The sequence below is a fragment of the Physeter macrocephalus genome, chromosome 16 (genome assembly GCF_002837175.3).
Source record: "Physeter macrocephalus isolate SW-GA chromosome 16, ASM283717v5, whole genome shotgun sequence".
Lineage (NCBI taxonomy): Eukaryota > Metazoa > Chordata > Mammalia > Artiodactyla > Physeteridae > Physeter > Physeter macrocephalus.
The window spans coordinates 40,848,637-40,869,190 of NC_041229.1; the positions used below are offsets into that span (position 1 = coordinate 40,848,637).

The following is a 20,554-nucleotide window of genomic DNA, read 5'->3' on the forward strand; positions in this document are numbered from 1 at the left end:
TGGCTAGGACTTCCAAAACTATGTTGAATAATAGTGGTGAGAGTGGACATACTTGTTTGTTCCTGATCTTAGAGGAAATGCTTTCAGTTTTTCACCATTGAGAATGATGTTTGCTGTGGGTTTGTTGTATATGGCCTTTATTATGTTGAGGTAGGTTCCCTCTATGCCCACTTTCTGGAGAGTTTTTATCATAAATGGATGTTGAATTTTGTCGAAAGCTTTTTCTGCATCTATTGAGAAGATCATATGGTTTTTCTTCTTCAATTTGTTATTATGGTGTATCACATTTATTGATTTGCATATATTGAAGAATTCTTGCATCCCTGGGATAAATCCCACTTGATCATGGTGTATGATCCTTTTAATGTGTTGTTGGAATCTGTTTGCCAGTATTTTGTTGAGGATTTTTGCATCTATTTTCATCAGTGATATTGGTCTGTAATTTTCTTTTTTTGTAGATTCTTTGTCTGGTTTTGGTATGAGGGTGATGGTAGCCTCATAGAATGAGTTTGGGAGTATTCCTTCCTCTGCAATTTTTTGGAAGAGTTTGAGAGGGATGGGTGTTAGCTCTTCTCTAAATGTTTGATGGAATTCACCTGTGAAGCTATTTGGTACTGGATGTTTGATGGAATTCACCTGTGAAGCCATCTGGTGCTGGACTTCTGTTTGTTGTAAGATTTTTAGTCACGGTTTCTATTTCATTACTTGTGGTTGGCCTGTTCATACTTTCTTTTTCTTCCTGGTTCAGTCTTGGAATGTTGTACCTTTCTAAGATTTTGTCCATTTCTTCCAGATTGTCCGTTTTATTGGCATAGAGTTGCTTGTGGTAGTCTCTTAGGATGCTTTGTATTTCTATGGTGTCTGCTTTCTGCTAACTTTGGGCTTTTTTTCTTCTTCTTTATCCATTTCCTTTAGGTGTAAGTTTAGATTGTTTATTTGGGATTTTTCTTGTTTCTTGATGTAGGCTTGTATAGCTATAAACTTCCCTCTTAGAACTGCTTTTGCTGCATCCCATAGGTTTTGGATCGTCGTGTTTTCATTGTCATTTGTCTCTCGGTATTTTCTGATTTCCTCTTTGATTTCTTCAGTGATCTCTTGGTTATTTAGTAACGTATTGTTTAGCCTCCACGCGTTTGTGTTCTTTTCCTTGTAATTGATTTCTAATCTCATAGCGTTGTGGTCAAAAGGATGCTTAAAATGATTTCAATTTTCTTAAATTTCATGAGGCTTGATTTGTGACCCAAGATGTGGTCTATCCTGGAGAATGTTCAGTGCACACTTGAGAAGAAAGTGTAATCTGTTGTTTTTGGATAGAATGTCCTGTAAATACCAATTAAATCTATCTTGTCTATTGTGTCATTTAAAGCTTGTGTTTCCCTATTAATTTTCTGTTTGGATGATCTACCCATTGGTGTAAGTGAGGTGTTAAAGTCCCCCAGTATTACTGTGATACTGTTGATTTCCTCTTTTATAGCTGTTAGCAGTTGCCTTATGTATTGAGGTGCTCCTATGTTGGGTGCATATATATTTATAATTGTTAAATCTTCTTCTTGGATTGATCCCTTGATCATTATGTAGTGTCCTTCCTTGTCTCTTGTAACATTCTTTATTTTAAAGTCTATTTTATCTGATATGAGTATTTCTACTCCAGCTTTCTTTTGATTTCCATTTACATGGAATATCTTTTTCCATCCCCTCGCTTTCAGTCTGACTGTGTCCCTAGGTCTGAAGTGGGTCTCTTGTAGATAGCATATATATGGTTCTTGTTTTTGTATCCATTCAGCAAGGCTGTATCTTTTGGTTGGAGCATTAATCCATTCACGTTTATGGTAATTATCAATATGTATGTTCCTATTACCATTTTCTTAGTTATTTGGGGTTTGTTTTTGTAGGCCCTTTTCTTCTTTTGTGTTTCTCACTTAGAGAAGTTCCTTTAGCATTGGTTGTAGAGCTGTTTTGGTGGTGCTGAATTCTCTTAGCTTTTTCTTGTCTGTAAAGCTTTTGATTTCTCTGTTGAATGTGAATTATATCCTTGCTGGGTAGAGTAATTTTGGTTGTACGTTCTTCCCTTTCCTCACTTTAAATATATCATGCCACCCCCTTCTGGCTTGTAGAGTTTCTGCTGAGAAATCAGCTGTTAACCTTATGGGAGTTCCCTTGTATGTTATTTGTCATTTTTCCCTTGCTGCTTTCAATAATTTTTCTTTGTCTTTAATTTTTGCCAATTTGATTACTATGTGTCTCGGCACTATAATCTCTTCAAATATTTTCTCGGGTCCTTTCTCTCTCTCTTCTCCTTCTGGGACCCCTACAATGCAAATGTTGTTGTGTTTAATGTTGTCTCTGAGGTCTCTTAGGCTGTCTTCACTTCTTTTCATTCTTTTTTTTATTATTCTGTTCAGCAGCAGTGAATTCCACCATTCTTCCAGGTTACTTATCCGTTCTTCTGCCTCAGTTATTCTGCTATTGATTCCTTCTAGTGTATTTTTCATTTCAGTTATTGTGTTTTTCTTCTCTGTTTGTTTGTCCTTTAATTCTTCTAGATCTTTGTTTAACATTTCTTGCATCTTCTCTACCTTTGCCTCCGTTCTTTTTCCGAGGTCCTGGATCATCTTCATTATCATTATTCTGAGTTCTTTTTCTGGAAGGTTTCCTATATCCACTTCATTTAGTTGCTTTTCTGGGGTCTTATCTTGTTCCTTCATCTGGTACATAGCGCTCTGCCTTTTCATCTTGTCTGTTTTACTGTGAAAGTGGTTTTTGTTCCACAGGCTGCAGGATTGTAATTCTTCTTGCTTCTGCTGTCTGCCCTCTGGTGGATGAGGCTAAGAGGCTTGTGCAAGTTTCCTGATGGGAGGGACTGGTGGTGGGTAGAGCTGGCTGTTGCTTTGGTGGGCAGAGCTCAGTAAAACTTTAATCCACTTGTCTGCTGGTGGGTGGGGCTGGGTTCCCTCCCTGTTGGTTGTTTGGCCTGAGGCGACCCAGCACTGGGGACTACCAGGGCTCTTTAGTTGCTCTAATGGCAGACTCTGGGATGGCTCAAGCCAAGGAGTACTTCCCAGAACTCTGCTGCCAGTGTCCTTGTCCTCATGGTGAGACACAGCCACCCCTTGCCTCCGCAGAAGACCCTCCAACACTAGCAGGTAGGTCTGGTTCAGTCTCCTATGGGGTCACTGCTCCTTCCCCTGGGTCCTGATGTGCACACTACTTTGTGTGTGCCCTCCAAGAGTGGAGTCTCTGTTTCCCCCGTCCTGTCGAAGTCCTGCAATCAAATCCCACTAGCCTTCAAAGTCTGATTCTCTAGGAATTCCTCCTCTCATTGCCGGACCCCCAGATTGGGAAGCTTGATGTGGGGCTCAGAACCTTCACTCCAGTGGGTGGACTTCTGTGGTATAAGTGTTCTCCAGTTGGTGAGTCACCCACCCAGCAGTTATGGGATTTGATTTTATTGTTTTTGTGCCCCTCCTACCATCTCACTGTGGCTTCTCCTGTGTCTTTGGATGTGGGGTATCTTTTTTGGTGAGTTCCAGTGTCTTCCTGTCAATTATTGTTCAGCAGTTAGTTGTGATTCTGGTGTTCTTGCAAGAGGGAGTGAGAGCACATCCTTCTACTCTGCCAATTTGAACCAATCTCCCTTGCTATTACTCTGTATATGTAAACTCATGTAATCCTCACAGCACCTCTAATGATGTAGGTACTGGTACCCCCATTTCATAGATGAAGGGACTAGGGTGCAGAGAAATTAAGTGGCCTGCACCAGCTGGAGGTGACTCAGTTAGTAAATAGCAGAGTTGGGATTAGGACATAGATTTATTCCCTATAAAGCCCAGTTTGTCAAATACTCTGCTATTTATATAAAGCACAATAATATCCTACATAAAATCAACAACTCTTTTATACTGAGGCCCTTGTCCAGGAGGTTTTTGTAAAGAGGATGCTTTGTTCTTGCGTTTAGTACATCTGCATCTTTATAACTTGAAGTCCACCGAACCTTTTTACATTCTGTACTCATGCTAGAGAATCTCAGAGAGGAAAAGGATGTTTATTCATCACCAGATATTGTAGCTCTGAGGCACAAGAATTCTGGGAGAACAGGCCAAAACTGAAGATGAAGGAACGGTTTTCTTGTAGACACAGAGGTCCCTGAGGCTGTGATTTATTTGACATTTGTGAAGTGAAATTCAACAGGTTGTTTATGGCTGATTTGAAGCCCATGTCATACCATGTTTTATGGCTCCAAATGAACAAAGTAGAGAAAAGTTCCCCAAAGAAAACTGAACAGGTGTTTTGGGGGCTACAGGACATTTCAGTTATATGGTGAAGAATCTCCATTTGATGGTAAATCATTAAGTTGCCTCAGGTCATGGGTTGGAGTGTGCTTTAGTGGTTTCTAAAAGAAACCTAGAATGCCTTTCCTTTCCCCAAATATCCTTTTTGTAAAAATGTCCTTGACACTGAGGACTTTGACTAACTCAGAAATTGCTCCTGTCAGCACTGCCAGAGGAGCCGTGGCAAATGTGAGCAGAGGCCTGGACTGGCAGAGGCTGGTGGGTCTTCAGGCTCAAATACAGCCAGATAGACAGAATATTGGTTTTCTGATGGTAATAATGATGGCACACAAATTTATGCTTTGGAAACTGTTAGTTCTCACTTCTTGAGAAGGTCATGGCCCTGGAGACACAGGGTAACTTGGAAGGTTTTGACAAGAAAATCTCTTGATATCCTAATTTATTAACCTTTTGAGCTTGGGCTTGCCAAAGGGAACCTCCAAGTTCACCCCAATTCTCTAATTCCTGAATGGCTCTAGAGACAAGTCTAACTGTACACTAGTCTGAAGTAAGATCAGCAAAAGCAGGATGTGAACAACATGTACATTCAACGTCTTGTAATACATGCTTCCATGTTAATTTTTTAAAAGTGGGTGCACATCAGTTATCTGGGTTTAAAACCCTGAACCACTGTGACTTCAGGCATGTAGTACAGTTCCCTGCACATGGTATGAACTCAAGATATAGTTGTAGAAAAGATGCTTTTGAATGATTTATCATCTGGTCCTAATGAAATTCTGAAATAAAAGTTTCATAGATAATTTTTTTTGGTTAACATTTATCAGTTGTGTGCTTTGGAGATCCAGCATACCTGCCATTCAGACCCTATTGAAAATGTAATATCTACTATCCATTAATTCATTCTAAAATATTTAATATGTATCTATAACATTCTGGGCACAATGAATCACCATTTAATTCAACTGTTATGAAATGCTGGAGAAAAGTAAGTAATGAATAGGGTTCCATGCTTTTATTTGTATTTTATTCAAATACATCTTATGTTGCTAAGTGGTGCTAAAAAGTTGAAGTGGGATATGTTAAGACAGGGCTAATTTAAGAGGTCTAATTTAAATTCCCATTTAAAGTGAATTAGCACTAAAGACTTAGCAATGCTACAAGTGGGTTGTTTTGTATTAGTCTTTAGATTGTGTGATTCATGCAGTATCTCAATCCTGGGGTCCTTTCCAGGTATCTCTATCTTTTGAAGATACTCTGAAGCAGTCTGGATTTAGGTAGGGTGACCATACAATTTACTGTCTCAACTGGGGCAACTTTGAGTGTGATTATTACACCAGTGCAATAAGTATAAATGGGATTCTCTCAGGCAAATAGGGTCGTATATTCATCCTACGAAAGGACATGGGTTGAAAGATCAGGAGTTGATACACACGGGCTGCCTTATCAAGTGCACGTCACGTCCCCTTTCTGGGTTTCAGTTTATTTGAATGAAAAGTAAAAGGGTTGTACTATAACCAACGCTACTGTTTCCTTCAAACTCCGCCACTTTATGCTTACAAACAGTCTCAAAGGAAAGAGTCTCATCATGTTTTTGAAACAGCTTCAAACTGAGAGACAGCTGGATAGACAAACACATAAAACCCTCCTCCTCTCCCCTTTTAAAAACCACATTGTTACAAAAGCTTACACCATATTTGAAACAAATCAACGCTTGCTTACTTTAGGGTTGGTAAATATTTCATCTTCAATACCTGAAGCATTGTGTTGAGAAGGATTCTGAGGCCACATCTGTGCTCAGCAGGAAAAAAACCAAAACAAACAAACAAACAAAGACCCTTGATCGATTAGTGATGGTTTCTGGGGTCATGGGAACAGAAGAGAGAGGCAGAGAGGGTGGGAGGGGTTAGGGGCTACGTGTGTGTGCCGGCCCTCTGCCATAACTGGCTTAAGGTCTCTGGTGCTAAAATACAAAACAAACAAACAAAAATCTCATATGTAGGGTAAATCTGCTCCATATTGATATCTAACATTGTATTAGTCTCACCCAGAGATTTTTTTCTCCTCTTCTTTGTTCTCAGCGCCCTTTCATGAACACTCAAGTAGCAGAGTAGAAGTGATGGTCCTCAACCCTGGCTACATGTTAGAATCACATAGGACCTCTGGGGATGGGGCCCAAGCTTTATTGGTTTTAACACCCTCCACAACCAGGGGATTTTACTCTGCAGCCAGGATGAAGAACCACTGGCATAGGGGCTGGAACGGGAGATGCGAGTCAGGACACACAGCTCTCTTGTTCTTTATTAAGGCTGTGTGACCTTGGATATATTACTTAGATTATCTTAGTTTGTAAAATGAATTTGGACTCAGGCATTCTCTAGCTTTAACTTTCTGGGACTAAAGCATGAGGAGGTGAAGAATATCATGGTATGTTAACTCAGACACTACAGATGTCCTTCTCTTTGTAAATTCAAGGAAAGCTGACTTTGTTGTCAAAGAGATAAATCTTACAAGAAATGATCAGGAAACAAATGCACATCACTCTTCCATGCATGAACAATCATAACTTCTTGAAAGAGGCAGCTAAGTTATGTAATATTGTTGATAGAATCCTTTGTTAAGCTGTTCTTGCAAATGCTTTTTTTTAAACGCTGAAATTCCATGGACATAATTTACTACTTTCAACAGATATTTTAATTGCTTGCACCCCCTGACTTTAGCAGACTTCTCGGCATTCCCACTATTTAGTAATTTGACATCTTACCTGAGTGACAGCAACATTTGTCCCATCGGTGACTTCCACACTCATATTATAGATGGACCTCTGCTCTGCGTCCAAAGGTTTTGCAATGACAATGGTCCCAATGGCCTTCTCTGCATCAAAAGAGCTGTCAAAATTGCCCCCTGACGAGTTCACAAAAACAACATGAAATTAGCATATCCGAAAAGTTATTACACATATTGAAGCATACAGCTTTAAAGGGAGATCTTATATAGAAACGTTTTTTTGACAGGCATCCCTATTACTCAGTTTTGTACATCTTAAATGGGACCCTTTGTTTTTTAACTTAATTCATATTTCAAAGCATAGCCTCTACAATGCATAACAAATGTCACAAAAAAGAATGTATTGGAAAAATCCCCTCAGCACTAATGTTATAGCAGTGAAGCATAAACTGACTCCATAAAATATTTAGAAAGCTAAAGTCCCTTCAACCCCTTGTGGCTTCTGGGCTAGGAATTTGTAGATCCTTTGCTTTTCCAAAGTATTGATAGATTAAATTCTAGGTAAACAAACAGTCCAATTATTATTAACAAAAATGAGTAGACACTCTGAAATCTATTTCAGGATTGATGGTAAACATGTGGTTGGTAGAGTTCAGATTCCCTCAATTAGATGTCAGAAATAAAGTTATAAATACTAGAAAATAAGAAAAAGCAATAAAATTGAATTTCTTATTAAAAGTTCTCTCTCTGTAAGTTGGGATATTTATAGAAGTATATTTTTGCCATCCTCACAGTGTGAATTATCTTTCCCCCCCAAAATAGAAAGTTTATCGGAGATTTACAACATGAAATCTGGAAAGAAGGAGATGAAAACATCAGCTATGGAACATCAACGGATAAAATAATCCATAGAAATGTTTAGAAAACTTTACTTTTCTCCCCCGGACTAGGTGTAATCCATAATCTGTAACTAATGTGCCTAAAACAGCATAGACTTTGTTGAAATTACTGTAGGTGTTTCCATCTCTGTGAACCAAAGTGTAGTTTATGATCTTTTTCAAAATGAAAAAAATTTTTTTTTAAGGGGAGAGAAGATATTGGTATAAGTGCTGGAACAATTTTAATTAAGTATCAGTATATGTTCACAAGCTCTATTTACTTTAGCCTGAAATTTCATCACGTCCACAAATTTTGTTCTTGGACAATAATTTTATTTAACTACAGCACATAGGGCAATGCATTTACTGAATTTCATATTTTAGAAAAGAAATCTTGGTTTCTCTTTTATGCATTTAATTTTGATGATCAGTCAACAATATTATATACAAATTCTATGATATTAGAATTAGAAATGGGCAGATGAGTTAAAGGAAAAGAGAATTTTACCTGAATTGCTCGAATCTGATGTATAAAGACACGAAATAAATAATATGGTGTACTTAAAAAAAACCTGGTCATACATATGACCAGGTTTTTCAGGTACTTATTGTGTGTAGCTGTCATATACACTCGAGATTATTTAATTGCTAGAGAGAACATAATTGCCCTTGACATTTAATTAAAGTTATGGAGATATGGGTGTACCAGAGAATTGCTTGGAGATGATATATTTTTCAAAAATTTCATCTCAAAAAGAGACTCATCTTCCACTTAATATCTTTAATTGATTTACTGAGAAATACTAAATGTTAACTCCAAAAAATGTCTTTTGAAGAACAGGATAAAGAGAAAGGGGAGGAAATCTAGGCTGAAAGGAAAGTAAGCCTTAGGTCACCATGCTTATTTCAAAGGGAATGTTTCATGTTGATAACCACATGAAATGAAATGTACGACTGATTCAAGTGTCTTGAATAACCATCCTAATGAGCAAAGAAAAATCATTTGCTATCCAGTGGTATATTATGAAAAAAAAACTCTGCCATGGAAACTTTCAAAGAAAAGACATAAAATTGCCTCAGACTGTGTAGAAGGAAAGATGGGAAAGCAACTTCTCAAGCCATTTCTAGTGGGTTTTAAATCATATTTTAAATCACATTTAAAATCATCTTTAGAATGTCTTCCTAACCAAGATTTTTACCTTCTTAAATTTGAGTACTATGATTTCTTTTCAGGGGGTGGAAGAGGGTCAATTATTTTGGAAGGTGAAAATTTGCAGGTCAAAGTAAAATAGAAACTACACAAACTATAAGCCTCTGATTTGCTCCAGTTTAAAGACAAATATAAATGAAATTTAGAGAACATACAAGCAAAGATTTCCAGTTTCAGTTACTGTTTCAATGGGGCAATTCTATTTCCTCTCCCTCATTGCCCTAGAGTCACATTTTCTTCAGGGCCCTCCCTTACAGAAATACATCATCGTTTCATGTGCTTAGTGGCATAAAATTTACATATTTTACATATGGCATATAGATTGTGCACCTTCTTATTAGTCATTTTTTGTATCAAAAAACATTTTTGGCTACTTTTATGGTGGTGTTTTTTATTTTTATTTTATATTGAAGTATAGGTGATCAACAATGTTGTGTTAGTTTCAGGTGTACAGCAAAGTGATTCAGTTATACATATACATGTACCTATTCTTTTTCAAATTCTTTTCCCATTTAGGTTATTGGAGAATATTGGGCAGAGGACAGGGAACTCCCCTCAATATGGTAGTGATTTTTTACAGTTTTCTCTCCTCCTGCATGTGTGTTTATGTGTGTGTGTGTATCTCCCCCATTCACCTTTATTGTTTCAAATACTCTAGAAAAGAAAAGTTGAAAGGAGCAGGGGAGATAGACAAAGAGAAAGCAGATCAAGGTGAGCCTGACAAAGAAAGCCTGTGAGTGTCTTTCCATCCATCAATAAGGCTAGCAGCCTCTGATACTCATTTCTAGGGCTTTAGCTCCTAGTTAAACCAAGATTTCATGTAAAACCAGGTTCCCCAAATCTTCCCTGAGTTTTAAAATGATTTTCTGACAAGGGATACAGAATCTAGACCAGCAGTTCACCATCAACCCTCCCGCAATTTCATAACCTATCACTTAAGCCTCCCATTTCATGAACGACTCTGTCTCTCTCCCCTAGTCCTTATTTTTCAAGCTCCCTTTTAGCCTGAAAGGTGATTTCATTTTGTAGGAACCCATGTCCAATTCATCTGGGGTGAGAATATTAAATGGAAGGAGTCTGCTTTCACTAGCAGCATTCTGTTTAAAGAAGATGTGCTTCCTCAGAGCCAGTAACAACATGCAAAGCCAGAGTGTGCTGGGGCAGCAGCGCTGGGCTAAACAAAGGGTGGGGAGGAGGGAGGACACTGCGGAGCTGGTCTGATTTCAACAAAGTGGGGAATTAAGAGAAGTCACAGCCTGAGCGTTGCTGCAGGGATGTGAGGCAGAGATGGCTAAAAGCGAGGTTGTGAACAGCCCACATAACAGAGAATTCATGTCAGGGACATTTCTCTTTGACCATTTTCGGTCAAGACGCGTGTTAAGGAGTAAACAAAGAGCACGAGAGGCGTGTTGGATTTCTATTGGATTCTAAAGTTAAACATTGCAAGTCGGAGTGTCCCAAAAAGCTTTAAAAATGGGACAGGAATGAAAATACTTTGAGCCAGCAGCTACTGCTGGAATGTACCGGGCAGCAGGGTGTTGGGCCATGATTTAGTTAAGTTTTTCTTTAAAGAATCACCATCTCTCCATAATGAGATCCAATGCTGACTATCTCACAGCTTTCCCTTTAGAGAAGCTTCCGGGCCCCTCCCCTAGCTATGATTCCAATCCACTCTACGTGTGATGGTAAAAATACCAACCAAAATCTAGTAGTCACCAAGGGAGATGAGCTATGGGAGAAGCTTCCAAAACACCGAGCCGCTGAATCTCAATGAATTAAGGGAGTTGTTCGCAAGCTGTTCATTCAAGTTCAGCACGTACACCTAACTTAAGGAAAAATGCTAAATACCATTTCTATGGTTTGATCATGAATAATTTTCTGCCTTGGAATGAAGCAAGCACAGTACGGGGCTAAAACGGATATTTACATGGAAGGCAGGAGATGCAGGCTGGAGGTGGGAAACAGTGGTAGGAAGGAAAATCCTGTCTAGAATCTGGTTTAAAATTCATTTTCTTACAAATGATAATATCCGAAGCTGTTTTAGGCTTTTTATTATTTTCCTAAAGTCTCTTCAGGTGTGTTCCTATGGACCACATTGTTGCTATGGAGAAAAGAGAGGCATGTTTGGGATCCAGTTGGAAGAAATGATGTCAACTGATGACTCTGAGCAAGCGTCATCCTGATGGAGGAAGAGCTGTATTAAAAATGGGACACAGGGCTTCCCTGGTGGCGCAGTGGTTGAGACTCTGCCTGCTAATGCAGGGGACATGGGTTCGAGCCCTGGTCTGGGAAGATCCCACATGCCGCGGAGCAACTAGGCCCGTGAGCCACAACTACTGAGCCTGCGCGTCTGGAGCCTGTGCTCCACAGCAAGAGAGGCCGCGATAGTGAGAGGCCCGCGCACCACGATGAAGAGTGGCCCCCGCTTGCCACAACTAGAGAAAGCCCTCGCACAGAAACGAAGATCCAACACAGCCAAAAGTAAAAAAAATTTTAAAAATTAAAAATAAAAAATGGGACACAGACATGGCTTCTCTTGGGAGGGGTTGGGGGGAGTTTTGTGATAAAGAAATCTGGCCATGAGGTTAGAGAAGACCCAGAGAGACGAAGTGCTAGCCAGGGTGCCATCAAAGACTTTAACTTGCCTCTTTGATGAAACCCTATTAAGGGATGGCTCCATTAGGGACAAGGTTCTCTAAGGACAGGTATAAGCTTATGAGACAGAAGCAGTCAAGAACCCAAATTCTGCAGGAACCTATGACAAACTAAGGGCCCAGGCAGTCCTTCTGTACCTGCAACACAGAAATGTATTTCTGCTAGAGCTGGACCCATGTGTTACCTTGTACCATGAGAGGATTATTTTCAAAGAACAGCCTTTCTCTTCTCTACATATTGGGTGAGGCAAGTAAACAGAGATATTTTAAGTGCTTACTGTCTACAAGGAAAACAGTTTTTCTAGTCTAAGTCAGGGGAAAAGCTAGAAAAGTGGGTGGTAGCATCTCCCATCAAACTGGAGGTAAAGAGGAATTGTTTGAAGTGTGTAATAGCGGTGATCTTTACAATACAAATATTTGCCCGTGGGATAAGGATACAGGGACCAGATTGCATGCACATTAGAGAGTATGTAAATCAAGATGCTGCTGAGTTGAAATCATAGACTCCTGAGAAGTGTGAAGATATGTGATAAAGCCACAAAGGATTGTGGGTTAGTTTTGTTCCCTTCATTTTCTTTCCCTTTTAACACAGGGAAGGAACATGCTGTGCAATGGGCTGTTTAACCACAGAACAGCTGAACTTTATAATGTTTCCTTTTAATTATAGCTTTCATAACTCGGTTACAAGTGGGCTTCTGTTTCTGGAAGCTGAGGAGAGTCCAGCTCCGTTACATTGTAAGCAGTGGTCTCTTTGGAGGCACAAGAAAGTATCTGGCAGGTCCTTGTTGGCGGGGTCTGGACTTGGGAATGAAATCTTGCTCTCGACATGGTTTTTGTGAATTCATATCACGGTGGGAGGAACAGAAATGCAGTTAAACAAGATTCAGGTAGATTTCAAAATATGGAAATGAGGAGACAATACTCTCAGGGGAAAAAGCATGCTGGAACACTATTTCTGCTGATTTAATGAGAATTCATTAGTTATAGCATTTGTAAGCTATAGCTGTTAGGCCGGGAGGTAGTATTGTCTATAACCATAAGTGTCTGTATAGGTGTCTATCCAGCTATAGTACACTGCTATGTTTCTTAAGTACTGAGAAGCACTTTCCCTCTCTCTCCTCTATGTTAGCCTGGCCAGGGAAGATGTTTAGGTAAGGAGGAAGGGAAGAGACAGAGGAGAGTTTCAGTGGCCAAGGATAAACAAGCAAGAAAGCTTGAAAGTAAGAATGAAACATCTGAATATGATAAAGGAAACAATAGGTTTTTAGAGAAGGGGAAAGGCGTTGTCAGCAGGTTGAAAAAAATATGACTCTCTTAGATCAGAAAGGAATTTCAGGAGGGGGATTTGGTGGAAGGAGGACCATATCCATCCTGAGTGCAGCCAGCACCTGGGGAAAAGTTTGTAGTTTCGCCGTGAAATAAAGAGTTGACATTTCAATATGTTGGCTGGATGCGGGGATGGAAATAAAATCATGTTCTGTTTGAGCATCTGGACCAGAAAGTTCAATTTGCAGGAGAAGCTTGACTAGATGTTACGAGATATACAGTGAAATCTGTGATGGAGGTGTCTAGACTAGAGGAACAACCCGGTAGGTCTTCATTAAGAGAAGTACTTGTGTACTAAAACTGAGAGGATTCTATAAAAAGAGTATAGATTTAGGAATAAAGATGGAGCAACATGAAAACGGATGCCATGTTTTTGATCATGATTCCCGGATATGGATTTGAAGCAGCCTAAAGGCGCTCCTTCCAGTGAAGACTCTCATCTGTCCACTGTCCGTCTCTTCTTGGACCAGTCCTCATTCGCTCAAAGGTGCTGTGTTGCTCAGGCTGGGAGTACAGTGGAAGGTCACACTGACTCTGGATGGGTCTCAGGAGGCATCAGTAGTGTTAACACATGGGCTGCCTGGGGCATCTCCATCGGTCACCGTTGTTTATTCCACTCACCGTGGATGGACATCAAAAGAAGCATTGGCAGGAGGAAGGAATCAGGAGGCAAAGACCTTGACCTTAAGGGTTAACATTGAAGCTAGGATAAACACAAATGAAAATGCACACTAGCACTAATAATGCTGGCATGGAATTCATGCAAGTAAGGTTACATGTAGCACCACTAGGCATGCTTACCTATACACACCATACACACACATGCAGGGATGCTGAAGAATTGCAAAAGTGACTGGATAACTAGTGTCAGGTGGTTGGTTGGACTGAGCATCAGTGAAAGCTGTGCTTGCAAGATTTCTGACAAGAAGTGCAAGCGAGGGCATCCTGGGGTGGGTGGGATGTGCTGCATGTCAGGAGGTTGCATGCATGCATCGCACAAGGGAGAGAAGCGGTGCTGTCAGGCTGTCGAGGTGCTTGCAAACTGGAGCGTCAGGGGAGGAGGGAGATGAACTGGTGGCTGATGGCAGAGGGCAACTCCTCTCACATCTCGGGACAGCACGGCAGGAGCCCTGCAGCCTGTTGGCTTTCCACTGTACTCTTCCTCGAGTTATTTAAAAGAAGTCATGATTGCACCGGGGACACATTGAGACTGAGATGCATCTTCTGTGACTGACTGAGGGTGGTTCTGAAGGAATCACCAAAGGTGACAGCACAGACAACCAGGCGATGCATAGGTGTGACCCTCTGTTTCACCAAGAAAGAAGACACTGCATTGGATAATAACTTAATGACCTGAAAATGACTGAGAAGATACAGAAGCGGAGACATCTTTCATGGATCAGAAGAGGTTCCACTTCAAATGCGTTAAGTGGAAATGAAGACGGAGTTGAAAGCTTGGGAATGAGGATGGTCATGTACAGGGATGGTGTGATTAATGCCCATTAAGTAAAACACAGACGCTCTACTGGCATTCCATAAAATGAAATAGGTAGAAAACAAGCCCTTTCTTTTGGGGAGTTCAGAGGACCCTCTACTGAAGTTTGATTGGGGGTCACGGGGCATTCTTTTTCTGTGCTTCATTGAAACAGATGTTGAATGTTCTAAATGCTTTCCCCAGACCCAGCCATTCCTGGGAAGAGAGGCAGGTTCCTACCCATCCTATCCAAGCAGTGACATGTGGAAGGAAATGATTCCCCCAGACCAGCTCTCTAGATTCGCTGCCTTCCACGGAGAACCGTGGGAAGTCAGCTCCAGATCGACGCAGTGTCAGATCCAGGGCTGGCGCACACTCTCTCCCCTCGTTTTGTGTCCTGGCCCTCAGCACTTATTTCCTCTCCACTGCCTCTCGCTGCCTGGTTGTGGAGGGCAGTGGTGCTGTTTTGCCCTCTCTTTTTGTAGCCTGGCGTGCTTGCTTGCTTTCTTTCAAGGAATTTAAAGGTTGGCTTCCAAAGTCTATCCTGCCTGCATCCATCTGCTTTCTGTATTCGGCTCTCACGGGAAGCTCTCCCTGGCTATATATCTAGGCTGCATTTCCTGCCCTTCCTATTGTGGACAGCAGCCAGGGACTCTCCTGGTGGGGCTTTCTGGTCTACGAATGGCACTCCTGCTGCAAAACTGAGAGGTTGGGATCTATTTGAATTTACCTTTCAATTGGAAAAGGCCCAGTTAAACCAACCTACAAAAAGATCAAAACAAAACAACAAAAAGCCCACATACCTCAAAAGCAAAGAAAAAAAAATTTTTTTAAGAAATCAAAACAACCCCCCACCCCTGCCCCAAATCCAAACCCATCAAACCTCAAACAAAGGAGTCACTGGATACGAGTAATGCAATAGCTGTTAGAGGCATGTATGAAATTTGTGGGCTGCACTTCAGCCTGTCACAGGCAGTTATGAAAGATGTAATTTAATTTGCTTAAAAAAAAAAAACCCGTAAAAGGCAGATTGGATAGCTGTATTTTAGCAAATGTGTTTGCACTAAGGGTACCTTCTGTTGAACAGTTCTGCCCACAAGCTGTCTGTAGAATATAGAACATCTCTCGAGCATGCTTGCCACCTTGAAGCAGGGCAGTCGGGAGCAGAAAAAAAAAAAAGAACAGAATGCAGAAAAAGGTGAAGAAAAAGAGAGAAATGAAGGACAGCAAGTCCAGTACCATCAATACATTTAGAAATGAGATTAGCCAAGTGTGACAATAGAATTTAAATGACACACAGAAAGACATTAAGATTGCAGTAAATAACGTACTATGGAAAATCCAGCCAGAGAGCACTTTCTGTTCAGCTTAGCTACAGAGTCAGAATGAAAGCACAGGTCGATTATTCATTTTACTGGCTCTTTTGCATTCCAGCACTATACATCTTTTAATCTTAGCGCTAATCATTGTGTTTTTTGTTTGTTTGTTTTGTTAGTTGCTCTGAACAGTCAATGATTACATTGCACAGTACTGCTCTGGAGGACTCGAACTTACCAACGATGTCAAACCACAGAGGGGTGTTAGCTGGCTGCACAGACACCACCCCTACAATCTCGGTGACTCTATCGCTTTCCATGACTGTAAAGTTATAAAATGGCTCATCGAAGGTCAACGGTACAGGTGAAGGAGGTGGTTTCTTAATCCATTCAATGTGGAGGCGTGCCGTGGAGGACTTCTGAGGGCGCCCATTGTCCACTGCCTTTATCTACTCACACACGGAGAGAACAGAAAGCTGTCTTAGAGCCCGGATCCTGGTGGAAGTCTCGATCTGTCACTTGTATGTTGTTGGGCTGAGAGTCCATCCTCAGCACAGGGTCAGCAAGGGGAAGAAGACAGTGGAGATCTGGAGAGAATGGGCTCAGGAATTGGGGAAAACAACTTGGTCACATGGGGGGCCCACACCACATTTGCCAGAAGGTGATTTGAATCACTGCCAACCTTGCAGATGTGGAAACCTTGAAAAATAAATGGTGCACTTACAAATTTTAGTGTTTTACGGACACGAATGATAGTTACATGAGTAGCAAGAGCTAATTTGATTCCTTATACCTCTGGTGGTAGTGTTGGAAAGGGAACAAAGTGCATCACGTAGACACATAGAATTGTCACATAGGATTCCAGGAGGATAATGGGAGGGGGCGTGGGAAAGGCATCGGCCTTGCAAAATTCGTCTCAGAGGCCCTTCAGTTACGCTAACTCTGAAAGGGTGAAAGAGACCTCTCTTGGTGGAAACATGGGCTCCTCGAGCCAGTGGGGTAAGGAAGAGGGTGTTAATGACTCTTCTTTATGGTCTGATATGAGGACTGAGAAAAGCATGTTTCCTTGCTCAGATATGCAGGGTTAACAGCTGTGGTGTGCTGGATTTACATGTGTGTGTTGGGGGCGGGGGGAATGCAGTTAAGTCCAACAAGCAGACACCAATGACAGAAATTTAAAAATCAAAATAAAAAACGGATTTAAAAATATTACATCAATAAAAACATTTTTAGGTGCATAGCTAATAGTTATAGCCTTTAAAAACAGTGACAACTCATAGCTCCCTAATGCTATGTTCATGGATGATCACTCTGCCCCAGAAAATTCCTGTGAGATGAAGGACGCTTGAAGGTAGATGTCTTAGGTAGGGTTTCCTAGGAGCAGAGTCTGAGATAGGGATTTGCGTACAAATGGTTTCAGGAGGGAGTGTTCCCAGGAGAAAGGGAGTGAAGAAAGCAGGATGGACGGGGAAGATGCTAAGCAAGGGTGTGGTCTCAGTTGAAGTCTAACCTCAGCCTGATCCCAAAGGGAGCTCTGAATAATTGTATCAAAGTGTTGGATCCACCTGGAGGCAAGGAGGTTGGACTTTTATATCTGGTGTCAGTTAGTAGTTATTGGCTGTGGGCTGCTGGGCTGGGGTAGGAGTGTGGAACCTCTTGGGCCAAAAAGTTGAGCCAAGGATGACTCTCTGGAGAAGGGCGCAGCTGTGAGCCCTTAGCAGCCAACACTCACAACAGTTGGGGGATGTCTGCACCAGCCTGATAAAGGGGATCTGGACAGGGTACCAACAGTATCCACTGCAATCCACCCAGTCCTCAAAGATTCCCATTGGCAAGTCTCACACAACTGCAACAGCACATATTACATGAGAGCTGCTAATGGTAGAAACAGGGCTGTTTTTTATTGTTATTATTATTTTCTTTTCTCTGCCCACTCTTCTGGATACATTACTGAGCAGGGAAAGGAATCCAAGTCCAGACCATAGGAGTACAAAGATAAATAAATGCATTCTGACTATCCTTTAAAATAATAAAGGATTGACCATACACAGTGGAGAAGGCTGAAGACTAAGAGAAGGATGGCAGATGGTGCTAACTCTTGACAGTTGTTGAGACCCTGGGAAGTGTCCATCACCTGTGAGGCTGAGAAGTCCCCCTTTGGGCATAGGCATTACAAGTCTAAAGTGGTTAGGGGTGGGAAGTGCAGGCTGGCACCTTAGGTATGGGAGTTTAAGCCTCTATTTGAGATGGTGCTCATGTTTGTTTTTATTTTTAATTTTCTAACAGTGAAAAATTTAGTCATTTTTTACTTAAGTTTTTTCACTTTTTACAGAATGAGCCTAGCTATGATTTGTGTCTCACAACTTATACAGCTAAATTCATGTTCTAACCCATTGTCAACAATTACAAGAGTTGTTTTCTTTGGGATATTTTCAGGACATAATGAGCGGTGGGAAGGTTATGTCACTCTGCTATTCCCCTTCCCTCAGTTTACATCTATGCTCAGTACTTTGAAATGATCTGGGGCCACAGGAACTGTAATTGAGTAAATGGTGGAGCAGGCTGTGTACTGGGAATGGGGAGTTCGGCTGATAGGACACAACCAAAGGAAATGGTCTCATTAAGAATATCACTGAAATAGAAAGTAGCCTTCCACTGTTGTGTGGCTGCACTTTTTACCCCAGAGATTTTTGGCTTAAAAAATATACATGACTAAGAAAATAACTTCCTTTCCCGCATTAATGTTACTGAGGTTCAGAAAAATCTTACCGTTAGAATGTCATAACTCCCTGCTGTAAATTGCTTTCTGGAAGAAACCATGCCAGTTTTAGGGTCAATGAAGAACTTTCCATCATCATTCCCATCCACGATACTGTAGGAAATTTCTGCGTTGGGGCCCTCATCTCTATCAAATGCAAAAGCCCTATAAATGGGTTCTCCCCTCTTCTTCCGGTCACGTTCTGGCAGCTTGATCTGGTAGACCTTCTCTGGGAACTGGGGCTTGTTGTCATTTTCATCCAAAACCTGAACCACCACCCAAATTGTTGACTGTTTTGGAGAGAAACCACCATCTGTCACAGTCACCTGAGTTTTGAAAGAGAAAGCATTTTACAATTAGAAAAGAGAAAAACTTTTTTCGCCACTCTTTCCCCTGCCACCCCATGAAAGGTCTATTCTGTGCCTTAGGGCATCTCAACTTCTCGTATTCCTGTAGTTCATGTCAAATGCATAACTCTTCATAGTTCATCCATAAAAGCAGGGAAGGCCCTAAATCCAGTAATGGAAATCATTGCTGAAAGGGTAGGAAGGAAGCAAGGATCTTATTGTGGTGTGGAATGGAGAGGGAGAAGAAACAGGATTGACTTTACGAAATGTGTCAGGTTATATAGCTGTAGTAGACTTAAAATATGCTCCCCTCAACAGACACAAAAAACAATTTAACCTTTAGTATATGTTAACCCATGAGTATTTCATCTAATTATTGGGAACTGCTATCAGCATCCGAATTCTTTCAGTATTCATGTTCTTTTCTTTCTTTTCCATCTTCCCGTAAAATTTGTGATTTTTACATTGTCACCAAACAAAAGGAAAACTCTGATGTCTACTTCACAATTCTGATGGCTGGTTGTAAGCACCTTTGACAGTTAAAATATGTTTTTAACAGTCACAAAATTTTTTTTTCCTCTTTGGGAAGTGGAGGGGGATGGCCAACCCGTTTCCATATCTGAGATGCTATTCTTATGCGTGTCTGTGAAAATTGAGAGAAGAGAGAAAAGAAGAATATGTAGATAAGGAATTTGCATGGCAGATGTAAAATGTCTTTGAGTCTTAGTGTGAATAATCTTCCTCTTGGTCACAGTGATGATAATTATTATCATATTAATACTTAATACGCAGATGGTGCCATATAAGCACTCTTCCATGTATTATCTCATTCATTTTCCAAAAACACTCTCCTCAGTAAGTGGAGCAGTTTTGTTTATTTGCATTTTGCAGGTGAGAAAACAGAGGCTTGAGGTCTCATTGTTATTAAGCCTAAAGTCAGGTATTGAACTTTTGGCAATTCTTTTTTTTTTTTTTTTCTTTTGTGGTACGCGGGCCTCTCCCGTTGTGGAGCACAGGCTCCGGATGCGCAGGCTCAGCGGCCATGGCTCACGGTTGGCAATTCTTGATATTGTGTTTAACCACAAAACCTAGAGGAACCTCTACTCAATCTTTAAATCATTACCTTGAATAAGACAGCTTATTACCTCAAAATACATATTTGGAGGCTGGAAGGAACATAAAGATGCACTCAGCATCAATAGGAGAAAAACAACAGTAAATTACAGCCCCTGGTCATCCAGTTTTCCACCTAATGAAGCAACCTGACAGGAAAAATGAGGGGAAAAAAGGCCCAAAATGTGGAAAAACAAATTTAAGGCTTTTTACAAAATGGAACTGCAATCTAGTTAGGTTTCTCTTACAAGGGGCTTAGGAGGATGGATTTAATAGACTTCAGATAAATTTTCGTAGGAGTTCTTGCTTTCTTTGAAAAATCCATCACCCTGATACCAAAACCAGACAAAGATACTACAAAAAAATAAAATTACAGACCAATCTCACTGATGAATATAGATGCAAAAATGCTCAACAAAATACTAGCAAACAGAATCCAACAACACATTAAAGGATCATACACCA

General features: G+C 40.7%; 1 protein-coding gene across 4 annotated transcripts in view; it reads right to left on the bottom strand.

The window, feature by feature from the left end:
- FAT3 (FAT atypical cadherin 3) overlaps positions 1-20,554 on the bottom strand; it is a 583,627-nt gene that overhangs the window by 130,139 nt on the left and 432,934 nt on the right. For 3 of the 4 annotated variants that reach the window (XM_055091680.1, XM_055091681.1, XM_028501477.2), the window contains exons 4-6: positions 18,641-18,955; positions 16,110-16,320; positions 7,051-7,190 (exon numbers count right to left, since the gene is read on the bottom strand). In XM_055091680.1, the coding sequence (XP_054947655.1) occupies positions 7,051-7,190; positions 16,110-16,320; positions 18,641-18,955 (666 nt within the window). Of the gene's footprint in view, positions 1-7,050; positions 7,191-15,628; positions 15,698-16,109; positions 16,321-18,640; positions 18,956-20,554 lie in introns of all 4 variants that reach the window. The other variant, XM_055091679.1, reaches the window with a different exon arrangement.